This window comes from Trematomus bernacchii, unplaced genomic scaffold, assembly GCF_902827165.1.
Source record: "Trematomus bernacchii unplaced genomic scaffold, fTreBer1.1, whole genome shotgun sequence".
Taxonomy (NCBI): Eukaryota; Metazoa; Chordata; class Actinopteri; order Perciformes; family Nototheniidae; genus Trematomus; species Trematomus bernacchii.
The window spans coordinates 4496629-4509333 of record NW_022987513.1 but is presented as its reverse complement, the minus strand read 5'-3'; the positions used below and the strand labels follow the sequence as shown (position 1 = coordinate 4509333).

The following is a 12705-nucleotide window of genomic DNA, read 5'->3' as shown; positions in this document are numbered from 1 at the left end:
GAGTCTGACAACCTGCACTCACTGCATTTCACATATTCCAAACATGTTAAGACCAGCATTCATCCTACTCTGCCTTACGATAGCTTGAATAACCTGCCTATCAATTGTCATTTACACAACATTAAATGATGCACAATAAAAAGCTGTGTGTGCTTTTATTTCCAGTCAGTCCAAACAGATTTTGTGACTTTTTCAAACTACACTAGATTTTTAGACGCCTGGTCAGTCACTTTTTTTATTGGTCATTTTTTATGCTATGCTAAAAGATTTATTTTCAAAATACGTTCTTCAGTCAAGACCAGCCCTAAAATGAATAAGAAGAAACAATGAATTGATTATGGAGCTTATTGCAGTGATGGCTCAGAGTGATTCCTCTCTTCACAGGAATGCCCAGATAGCTGACCTTCAGCAGAAAGTCCTCGTCGCCGACAGCGAGGGGCGCTTGAAACAGCGCTTTGAAAGTTTTACAAGCATAGTGGATGCCAAGTGTGCCCTTAAGCTCCTCGTGACTGAGGTGAGCAAGTACTCAAAGATGATTTCAAATCACAAAATCGTAATATATTATTCATATCAGGGATGCAAACTTGTCACCTTTCGGCGAAATTCGCCATTTTGATTCCAAAATAGGTCGTTTGTGTGATTCATGTAGATCTGCAATAAAAATATTTTTGGGGTATGGGGGGGGTCTGGGACCCGGAGTAATCTGCGGCCGCGAGCTGTTATGTGCCATCATGACACGCATGGTGTTCTTTTTTTATATATTATAATGAAGCGCGAGCACAAGTCTTCCTGCCTGTCGGCTCTGCTCATGGATGTATAATAAGGCTCTGCTGCTCCGGGATGAGGGTCTAGCTTCAGCAGCTACATTACCTACGGTGCGTTCGTTAATATTAACTGAGCGGTCCGGAGTCACTGTGGCACAGACTGGACCGCTGGTGAACAGCTGTTAGAACGGGCCGCTCAGGTGTTCAGAGCAGAGCTCCCTGTCGGAGCGGCAGAGCGTGATGTGCACTGAAAAGTGTTTCTGTCGCAATATTATTTAATGAATCGTTGAGCTAGCTAACTAGCATACATTGTCACTATCTGCTAACGTTAGCTTTAGCCTTCGTTTTCAAATAGTTTCTTTCATAGCCTATAAACGGAGGTGGTATAAGTATATATCTTGTACTTGAGTAAAAGTAGAAGCACTCAGATCTTGTACTAGAGTAAAAGTAGAAGTACTCAGATCTTGTACTTGAGTAAAAGTTGAAGTACTCTGGTCTTGTACTCGAGTACAAGTAGAAGTACTCAGATCTTGTTCTTGAGTAAAAGTAGAAGTACTCAGATCTTGTACTTGAGTAAAAGTAGAAGTACCAGAGTGTAGGAATACTCTGTTACAGTAAAAGTCCTGCATTCAAAATGTTACTCAAGTAAAAGTAGAAAAGTATCATCAAAATATAGTGAAAGTAGCGACAGTAAAAGTAGTCGTTGTGCAGATTGGTCCATTTCAGAATAATATATATGATATGTTTTATAATGATTGATCATGAAAGTGTTCTCAAAGCTGGTAAAGGTGCAGCTAGTTTGAATGACTTTGTATACTGCAGGGTAGCTTGTGAATTTACTCCAGGTGGAACTAAAGTCTGATTTAACACTTGATTATATTTCACATCATTCATCCACATCTGTGAAGTAACTAAAGGGATTCAATACATGTAGTAGAGTAAAAGTACACCATTTACCTCTGAACTGTAGAGGAGAAGAAGAACAAAGTAGCAAAACATTGAAATACTTAAATAAAGTAGAAGTATCTCAAAATTGTACCCAAGTATAGGACTTCAGTTTATGAACTTAGTTACTTTACACCAGTGGCTATAAAGATAGAAAGACAGCCTTGCACAGAGGCATGAAAATACATTTTCAAAATGCTCAACAGTCCTGCCAAAATTATAAACTGACTGCTACACAATTAAAATAAATGCTTAAATATATTTCTATTAGATGTGACTCTTTGGCGTTTCTGTTATTATTAACTGCTTTAGTTGTTCTGACTGCTAAAATCATCTGTTATTCCTCATTTTAAAGCCGATATTCCGTGGGGTCGGGGGGCTCGGATCCTTGTCACCTTTTTCATACCTGATGAGTTTGCATCCCTGCATATGTTGAGTTCGTGTTTCTGAAAAACATCAACTGTTCCCTTTTCATTCAGCTGGTGTCTGCGAAAACCGCCAGTGGCAAGCTGGAGAGCGAGCTCAAACAGGAGGCGGGGAATGCTCAGGACCTGAGGAAGACAGTGGCTGACGAGAGGAACGTCATGTCCACCATGGACATGGAGCACCAGGTGCAGATGGTGGAGCTCGAGCAGAGGCATCAAGAGAAGGTGCTTTACTCCTTTTCCAATGTTCATATATCTTAGAGACATGCATACTTGGACATATCTGTTCTATAAATCTGTTTCTCTTCCTTTGTACAGGTCCTGTACCTCCTTAACCAAATACAGAACAAAACCATATGTGAAGAGTCGGCCAAAATAAAGGAGGAAGAGGAGAGCGCCAAGGAGAAGAAGCTGTTCCAGCGCCTCCAAATTCAGGTTTGTCTCCACTAAAGGCCCTGACACACCAGGCAGTCACCAGAGAACTCGCCGACACCGACTGTTGCATCGGCGAGTTCTCCTGCGTCTTGGCCATGTGTCGCACTGGAACACACCACAAAGACTTCAGCCGAGCACGTACGAACTGCGCATGCGTGAGTGGCAATAACTCTCCTTACCAGCAGGCGGCGGTAGTGTGTATTCGTCATTCAAAATAGGCAACAACCGGAAGACAGAGAAGAAGAACAGACTGATATAAACAAACAACAAATAGCGTGTGCGTTCCATTTTCACTCTCGTCCATCGAAAACATGTTTTAGAATATAAAAATACATGAATGATGAAATGAGCACATAAAGTGCAGACATACTATAAAATCACAGTTAATAGACCTGCATCTGATGATCGCAGTGTTCTGGCGGGTGTGTAGTTTATTGAGTCAGCAATGTAGTAATGTAATAATGGCCACTTCTTGCTAAATTTACATTTCCATGTGATGCTTTTATCCGAGGCGACTCACAATAGGTAAATGAACAGCAGTAGACAGTATCTCATTTACTTAGACACTGTACTTAAGGACAATGTTGAGGTACTTGAGACTAATGGCGCGTTTCCACTACAGCGCGGAGCACGGTTTAAGAGGGCTGTGACGTCAGCGGCCCGTCTTTGGTTGCGTTTCCACTTGGCCTAGTACCGGCCGGCGGGTCCTAATTCACAGTTTTTCTGGCCTCATAAAATCGCGGGTCTAGGGCCAGAGACAACGAGGCTGAGTCGGGCTGAGTATGCTAAACTAGAGAGAGCATCACTGGCAAGGGGGCTACAACTACAACAAGATGGACATATTTGACCGTGATTTAATTGTAATACACGTTTCAAAATGATGCCGAAGTAACAACATACTGATACCGGTTAGTAAAAACCATGAATTAATGCTTTGTCAAGTCTGCAGACAGACGGCAGGCGAAAAACCTTTTAAAATGCGTGTGTTCTAAATGGAGATCGGCTAAGCTAACGCAGTATATGCTCCGACCGTCCACACTCACAACAACGGCCTATACAGACATAAATAAACCAGCGACTGTATTCACCATGACACAGGCAGTCTGTGGTTTGTACTTGTTTAACTTTTGTCTAGTTTCTGAACATATATGAGGAGCTGTGAGCTCTGAGTGCTAACAGCTAACGGCTGTGTTGTTTTTCTGGGGTTCGCTGAAGATCACGTCACGGCTCCGCCTACACTGCGTTACTATAGATACTACCCCAGTTCCTAAACTGTAATGGAAATGCGCCATAAAGTGAGCCAGTCCTAACGAGGCCCAGCCATACCGAGCGGGGCCGAGCGAGGCCGTGTAGTGGAAACGCGCCATAATCCTGCAACTTTATACTGACAAATAAACCGATGAAATGAAAAACCGCACTTGACCAAACAAATCACGGAGCTCTCAGCAGAGGACAGCCGGGGACGCTCCCGCCGATATCAGAGATGTCCCTGCTATGTGTGGGAGGTAAGAGAGGACATAAGGGCTATGTTTGATGTCTTTAATGGCGCATTTCCACTACACGGTCGGCCTCGGCCACACTCGGTACGGCTCGGTACGGCTTGGCCGCGTTGGGCCTTAAGAGGGCCGACTCACTTCATGCTGCGCTTCCATTACAGTTTAGGAACTGGGGTAGTTACTATAGTAACGCAGTGTAGGCGGAGCCGTGACGTCATCTTCAATGAGAAATCCAGAAACACAACACAGCCGTTAGCTGTGAGCACTCAGAGCTCACAGCTCCTTATATATGTTCAGAAACTCGACAAAAGTTAAACAAGTACACACCACAGACTGCCTGTGTCATGGTGAATACAGTCGCTGCTGTATTTATGTCTGTATAGGCCGTTGTTGTGAGTGTGGACGGTCGGGGCATATACTGCGTTAGCTTAGCCAATCTCCATCTAGAAAAACACGAATTTTAAAAGGTTTTTCGCCTGCCGTCTGTCTGCAGACTTGACAAAGCATTAATTCATGGTTTTTACTAACCGGTATCAGTATGTTGTTACTTCGGCATCATTTTGAAACGTGTATTACAATTAAATCACGGTCAAATATGTCCATCTTGTTGTAGTTCTAGCCCTCTTGCCAGCGCTCCTCTCTCTAGTTTAGCATACTCAGCCCGACTCAGCCCTGTTTGTTGGCCCCGATAGAACCACAATTTTCTAGGGCCAGAAAAGAGGGGAAAAAGTGGCCCCGCGCCGTGCCGCGCCGGAACGAGGCCTAGTGGAAGCACAACCAAAAAAGGGGACGGCACGACACGGCACGCTTAAAGCGAGCTACGCGCTGCAATGGAAATGCGCCATTAGTATCACCTGCTGGGGTTTAGCTGCTGTCCTGTGCCTTCTTAAATCGTTTGTTTACGTCCCTCACTTCCGTTTCGCTTCTCATTTGCTAGCTGAACAGCTGATCAGAGTGGTTTCTTGGCCCGATAGCTTGTGTCCGACACATGGCCGATTCAACATGTTGAATCGGCCATGTGTCGACCGTGAAGGCCAAATAAGGCGTGTCACGGCCGAGGGTTCGGGACACACCAAATTGACTTTGGGCGACAGTGCACGCTTTGTCGCCAGACAACCGAAGACGGCCGATATCGGCCTGGTGTGTCTGGGCCTTAAAAGAAGAGTGTTTGATCATACTCACCTTTCTTTTAGGAGAAAAAGTTCATCATATTGTTATTTGTAACATCATTTTAGGAAGAAGAGCTTGAAAAGCTACGAGGATTAAGAGAGCAGCACCAGGCGCTGTTGGAGGAGAACGAGCAGTGTAAACAGGTAACCGTATTATTTATGTTAACATTATCGTCTTCCATCTGTTTCCATTATTTTATTATTTTAATGTAAAGTTAAAATATAAATGTAGAATACAAGGTACTATTGGACACTACACTAATGAGATTGTAGACTTAACATCAACTGACTTAACATTTCTGTTTGATGTAAAAGTGTTTTTCACCATAGTGTCCCCGTTGAGGCTTAATTATGACGACTTGTTTAAATGCAACCTTACTGTTCTATTTCTAAACTTTATTTTTCTGCAGAAAATCTCTTTGCTCAACCTGGCCAGTCATAAGAACGTCCTCATGCCTACGACCACCAACGATGCAAACAATGCAAACGACTCGTTTGAGTACGTTCCTCCAAAGGTAAGTCGTGGCAGAGAGTCTTCCATCCTTTGGTTTTGAATGTCAATTGGCTAATGTAGGTTATTTCCCCCAAAGTCTGTGAACATGTTTGAGCCTGGACCAATGTTTCAAATCAAATACAATCTTATATCAAGAGTCAATGATTCTTTAAACAATATCTTGATATAAAATGAGATGTTGATATAAATGATCTTAAAGACAGGGTGCGTACGGGTGCTGGAAATCCTTGAAAATGCTTGAAATTGTACGAGGGGTTTTCAAGGTTTGAAAAGTGCTTGAATTTTGGGAATGGTGCTTGAATTTGGGATAAAGTGCTTGAAATTGTAAATGCTTTACTTTGCTTTTTAGATTAAAAGAAAATAAAGAAGTCGGAGCGCGCTTAATTGCTTCGCTTTTACATAAAACAGCTCCGCTCCGGCCTTCCCGCGCAATGCGCGTGACCGGCAAGTGTTTTTGTTACGTGTGTGACCTGGGCATTCTGATGGGAGTGATAGATGACAGTATGCCAGGAGGTTGCCGTTTCAACGAGCGTTGGCTAGCAGAAGACAAATACAAGCCATGGCTAAGACGAGGGTCAAGCGAAGCCCAAGAGGAGCCTCCTGCAAAGTGTGCAACAATAACGATGCGAGAGTCTGCGCTGACGCCACACACCACACGAAAGGTACGCCATAGTAGAGCATTTTAGATTAGGCTATCGTTGCATGTAAAATACATGACACTTTTCTCTGCGCGGCAAAACAAGCTCGCCAAAATGGCTTCACTAGTCTGGCAGTATTTTAAGTGTCCGAAAATGACAATAAAATAGCGGTATGCAACGTGTGTGTGAAGCAGAAATCCTGCAGCTCCACCCGCTGTGACGGACCGGTGAGCGGAGCAGAACACACATTAAGAGTTAGACCTAACACACTTAGCTATTTTATCTACTTCTGGAACAAGCTAAACTAGTTATAAATATATTTATTCTTCACTGTCGGGTCGCTCATTACTGGACCAGTGAGCTGCAGGAGATACTGACGGGCTGTCAGGAGAGAGAGAGAGGGGGAGAGAGGAAAAGAGAGCGGTATCGGTATCGGCCGATACTGATTCCGGCGATCGGCTCCAAAATTGGCGATCGGAGCATCCCTAATAATTGTATATGATATGTTTTATAATGATTGATCATGAAAGTGTTATCAAAGCTGGTAAAGTTGCAGCTAGTTTGAATGACTTTGTATACTGCAGGGTAGCTTGTGAATTTACTCCAGGTGGAACTAAAGTCTGATTTAACACTTGATTATATTTCACATCATTGATCCACATCTGTAAAGTAACTAAAGGGATTAAATATATGTAATGGAGTCAAAGTACACCATTTACCTCTGACTTGTGTTTACTGCCAACCTAAAAGTACCTCAAAAATAGTAATCAATAATATATTGAAAAGTTATTTGGCTGATTGTTTTATATTGGCTCAGCCAGGTTATATGGGATGCCCAGTCTACGTACAGATGGGTCACACATTTTGAAATATTAAACTTAGTTTTCTTTTCTAACATTTTTAATTGTTCATCCTCATGTAGAATGCTATTATGAAACACACATTTGGTTGTTTATAGCATAAAGAACATCTGATTTAATGTGAGGTAGGGAAATAATCATTTGAGTATAAGTATGTGTATATAAATATGTAATTTACAACAGCTGTAAGATGCTTGAAAAGCTTGAAAATGCACCTTGAAAATGCTTGAAAAGTGCTTGAATTTGACTTTGGAAAAGGTGTAAGAACCCTGTAAAGAGAACTTCATTTGAAGGTCCAAGTGTGTTGATTGCTCTTTGCTTTTTCCTCCACCGTCAGCCCAAAGGGAAGCGCTTTACCACCACAGCCAAGGTGCAGCAGGACATCGACATGGACGAGCTGATGTCCGACGATGAGGATGAGCAGAATGAGGATGAGTGGCGCCCTGTGAAAGCTGGGATCCGCAGAGTCTCAAAAAAAACAAAATCTATGGCGGTAAGACTATTTGGATAATCTTCAAAATGGTTATTTGTTTATAGACGCTGACTCTCGACATGGCTTAAAGATCATGCAGGGCGAGAACAAACCATAACCACGATATCAAATGCAATCTCACAGCAGAGTAGTGAGGAATAGTCCACTTTTGGTTCAGTTGAGAGGTTCATTAAACACATCATCCTGTTATATCTCTCTATAAAGGAAGGCTAGAAATGAACCTGCAAACTATATGTGTGTGATTGGTGACTTGTGATGGAAATGACATTTCTCTTTCTTTAGTGTGCGTGTAAAGGTCGCTGCAGTAACCGGTTATGCAGGTGCCGTAAAGGGAAGATAAGCTGCGGGGAGAACTGTCAGTGTGACCGTGAGAAGTGTCGAAATATGGATCCCGAGGTAAATGATCTAATGATAAGATATTAAAAAATTATTACGAAAGAGGGGAAACAATCCGTAGATATTTGTTAAATGTACTATTTGTATATAAGACTGTTTATAATCAATCTGCGCTTCTGTGTTTAGTAAAACCAATCTGGATTGATTAACTGATTCAAAAATTCAGGGTCATCGATGGAAAATAAAACTTCCAAACATATCCTCTTCAAGATTTTTTTATTTAGTAAAAAAAAAATCTAAATAAAAATTACTGGATTATTATACTAGTATTTATTACATCACCAATTTAGAATAATAATATTACATTTGAGTCAATTCAAAGAAATACTTGAATAAACCATAATAACCTGATACTAGTTTAAACGATTAATATGTAATTTGTAGGGGTGTAACGGTTCACAAACATTTCGGTTCGGTACGTACCTCGGTTTTTAGGTCACGGTTCGGTACGTTTTCGGTGCAGCAGAGAAAATGATCACAAAACATAAAATGTTTTTTGGCGTTTTTTAATTATTATTAAACTGAATAATGTATTCACTCAAATAAATACAAAATATAATAAAATAAACATTAAGGTGCAGCATTTCGATGAACTGAAATAATCTGTATTTGAAATTGACTGTACTAGTACTCACAAAACATAAAATATTAGTTTTGGGTTTTTCATTATTATTTAACTGTGAATATTCACTCAAATAAATACAAAATATAATAAAATAAACATTAAGGTGCAGCATTTCGATGAACTGAAATACTCTGTATTTGAACTGTACTAGTACCTAAGCAGCCAGCTTGACATTAGGCTTGTCATTGTATTTTCATGTTCTTTTTAAGAAAAATGAACTTGTCCACATTGCTTGCCGAAAGGGCAGATCTGCTGGCACTAATAATGTCTCCTGCTGTGGAGAACACCCTCTCGCTAGGGACAGAGGTAGCAGATACAGCCAGGTAGCGCTTTGCTAACATAGCAACATAAGGATATTTGGCGTTTGTAATAGCTTTGGCTCGGTCTGAACCTTTTGCGAGTGTTGGAGGCTTAAATGCTAGTGGGAGTTGGGTTTGCACTTCAGTCATTTTTCTTTTGGTACCGGTGATATTCACGTTCGGGTGATGCCTTTTCAAATGAGTGTGCAAGTTTGATGTATTGCCAGCCGCGTAACCAATGTTAGTTGAACAATGCCGACAAACAGCTTTGGTTCGGTCCACCTGTCTTTGTCCGTCATCCTTGTACGTAACTGCGAAACCAAAATGTTCCCAAACCGGAGACTTCAATGATGCTGGAGGATTTTCGAGCTCAACTTTATCTGCGTTCGCCATTTCGCCAGTTCCTCAAATTACTGACTAAATTTGAACGCATCCCTGTGACCAGCTCTCATAGTATGCCTCTCATCCAATGAAATGACTTGGTCGCTCTATGACGTGTTGAACCCAATGTGAGCAAATTACACTGAAAGCTGGGACGCAGCACCTGAGATTACTTCCAAAAAGTGGTTCACGATCTCAATTTGTTTACGTTTAACGTTATATTCGTTCGGTACACTTCGGTACACACGTGTACCGAACCGAAGGGCCCATACCGAATAATTTCGATACGTATACCGTTACACCCCTAGTCATTTGGCATTAATTTGCCACATGCTTGTTTCTTCTGTTCACTCAGATTTTGTCTTTCATTGTTAATAAAATGCTTTGATTGTTTTCATGAAAACATCATTTTTCTAAAATGGTATTCTCATTTTAGGATAGAAGTCAGGCAGACAGTGTTCCCAAACACTCTCTTCAGGATTCCACTTCCGTCAGCCCGGACAACAGCACATTCTTCAAGCCGCCATCTTGTACACCCACTAAGAAGGTAAAGCTGGTAAAATAGGAAGACTTGGCAATACACGGAATGATGTGCCTTTTTATAAAAGTATACTCGCGTTCACACCGGAGTACTTTTCCCCGTACTTTTCCCGTTTAGTTCCGTTAGTACCCCTTATTTTGCATTCACACCAAAAAGAGTACTTAGTACCGGGAACTTTTACCCCCATTTTTAGTGCCTGCTAGAGAGGTGGTACTATCCTGGGGAGAAAAAAGTACCAATTTCTATTGGCTGGGCGAATTGCAAACCACGCCCCGTAAAACTCTGAAAAGTTTTGTGAAGCCGCCATTGTATTTGCTGGCATTAGCATTATTAGCATTAGCCCCGTGCACCAACGGAGAGAGAATAACTTATGGCAACACAAAAAAAAACATGGGAGCGGTGGAGTAGTGTCGGCGTTCTGGCGATTTACTTGGAAGGCTTCAGTAGAAGCTGCTGGGAGTCCCAGCAGCTTCTACTGAAGCCAGTCCCCAACTCCGGGGACTTCCGGCCGGGGACTTTGGGTGGCAGTATACGCCGTGAAGTTCTTTGCGGCCTGCCAGTAAACCCAAAGCAGAAGTGACGTCAGCGGCTCATTTGCGTAATCTTCCCTCAGGAACTTATTCCGGTGTGAACACGATCTGTACTTAGTTCCATGGAGGCACTAAGTACAGCAAAGTACTTGGTGTGAAAGTGGCTAAGGGTCTCTGATGTTTGCTGTTATACAAATGTATTGGGTGTTTTGTACCATCATTGACTGCTTACTCCTCGCTCCTCTAAACCGGCCACTACTAAAACAGCTGCTTCAGTAGCATACGGCATTTCAGGCACAACAGAATAAAAAAAAGCCCTCTGGTCTCACTTTTAGCCTTTTAATCTGCAGGTTAATTCGTTAAGAACACTGCGATCATCTGCTGCTGGTTTGTTAGAGGTTTCCAGAAACGCCACAAAAACAAGATTGATGATGCAGCCCTCGTCAATTATGCCCCAAAGCTATGAAACAAAATGCCTATAGACATCAGGGAAGCCTGCTCGGTGGAAGTCTTTAAAAGAAAGCTCAAAACATATCTGTTCAGCATTTAGGTAGCTAACACTTGCTCTCTGCTGCACTTTCTCAATGCTCTGATGCACCTACATTGTCACCTGCTTTTGTCAACCCAATGCTGCCATTATTTTCAGTTGTAATCCCAATGTGAATTTGCACTATCCTCTTTTAATGCACGATTATATTATCTTAAATGTTAATCTATTTAATATTCTATGCTCATTTTATGTCTATTTTGTTGTCTTTCATTTTAAACTATTCTATGTGATATACATTTTCTGTGACTATTTTGTCAATGTCAATTCTCTACTGTGAAGCACTTGGAAGGTGCTATACCAATCAAGTTTATCATTATTATGTATTTGTATTATCTTATTAACTATTTGTATCACTTTAAAGGTGCTAAAAGAACTCGGTGACATGGGACACACCACTGCAGACCTGAAGCTGGCCAGGAAGCCTCTCCTGCCAGAGGAAGAGGAGGAGGAGGAGGAGGAGGAGGAGGACACGGAGGACAGAACAACAGCCAGCTTCCTCAAGAAGAAGAAACGAATCCTGACCAGCTTTCAGAACAGCTTCTTCTCTGGATGCACTCCCATCAGAGAGGAGTCTTAATCAGGGTAGTTTATCCGAGGCGTCCATATGTCTGTGCTTAAATCCTATGTCTTTTAATATGTCCTTAGCTGTGTACTGTAACATGAAATTAGCTGTTGATTCTAAGTCACTTTTTTTCTGTCGAGGGTAACAAAAGGACTGTGAATAGAATTGCACCTTTTACTGGAATGTACAATGAGATGATCGAGTAGCCAATAATTAAACATTTTTAAAAGAAAGTTCTTCTCTCAAAGTATCGGAACCTAACCTTACCATAGTGCAAATTGAGATCATCATAATATAAATGCAGTGTTTCGATTAAAGATTTGGGTTTATTTAATGTCATAAAGATTTCCACTTAAAATTTGCAGTAAGAAATAGCAATGTAAAACCAAACAATGTAGGGGACAAACAAATATAAATACATTATTTGATGAGGAAATATTAAACACTGGTACACATTCAGACAACAATAAACTGTTTATTCTTTAAAAACAGAATTTTAAAGTAAGACTTTATTCAGCTCTGGTCACAGTGAAAACATTAAAAGGCTGTTCTATGTTGTGTTAAAATGTGTAGAATAGTAAAACAGCTTGACTGTAGATTGGTGTACTACTGATTTCTGTACCACTTAGCGAAGTAAACTAAGTCTTACTATAAAGTCAATATCCTCTATCACAGGGGTACTCAAACTTTTTTATTAAAGGTCCAGTTGTGAACTTTATACAAGGTCACTGGTCCGGATCAATGCCAGTAAAGGCCCCCCCCCCCCCCCCGAGCGGAGAAACGAAACTGAAATTAAGAAGCAGTTTCTTGGCGCTCTATGCATGGAGTTTCCCGACATGTCGTTGCAGTAAATTAAAGGGTGTTTCATGTTGTCGTTGCTGTGGACCTTCTTAATCTACCTTCTTTGGGGGCCCCCTTCTGGTCCAAGCACTTGCCTGCCTTGCCTGTCGGTAAACGGCGCCCCTGTATACACACACACACATTCAATACATACATACAGTATGTCAAGGTAAACTTGCGGTTAACTTGCGGTCTGCTATGCGTGTCACGCTCGCGCACACAAGTAAATATATATGCACGTT

The 12705-nt window shown here is 41.6% G+C and overlaps 1 protein-coding gene across 1 annotated transcript in view; it reads left to right on the top strand.

Moving 5' to 3' along the window:
• The window catches only part of kif4 (kinesin family member 4), a 33208-nt gene extending 20841 nt beyond the window's left edge, over window positions 1-12367 (top strand). Inside the window, exons 23-31 of the mRNA XM_034152301.1 lie at window positions 385-514; window positions 2189-2359; window positions 2453-2569; window positions 5301-5378; window positions 5645-5749; window positions 7584-7739; window positions 8022-8135; window positions 9877-9987; window positions 11423-12367. Coding sequence (XP_034008192.1) covers window positions 385-514; window positions 2189-2359; window positions 2453-2569; window positions 5301-5378; window positions 5645-5749; window positions 7584-7739; window positions 8022-8135; window positions 9877-9987; window positions 11423-11638 — 1198 coding nt within the window. The 3' untranslated portion in view covers window positions 11639-12367. The remainder of the gene's footprint in view (window positions 1-384; window positions 515-2188; window positions 2360-2452; window positions 2570-5300; window positions 5379-5644; window positions 5750-7583; window positions 7740-8021; window positions 8136-9876; window positions 9988-11422) is intronic.
• The last annotated feature ends 338 nt before the right edge of the window (window positions 12368-12705 follow it).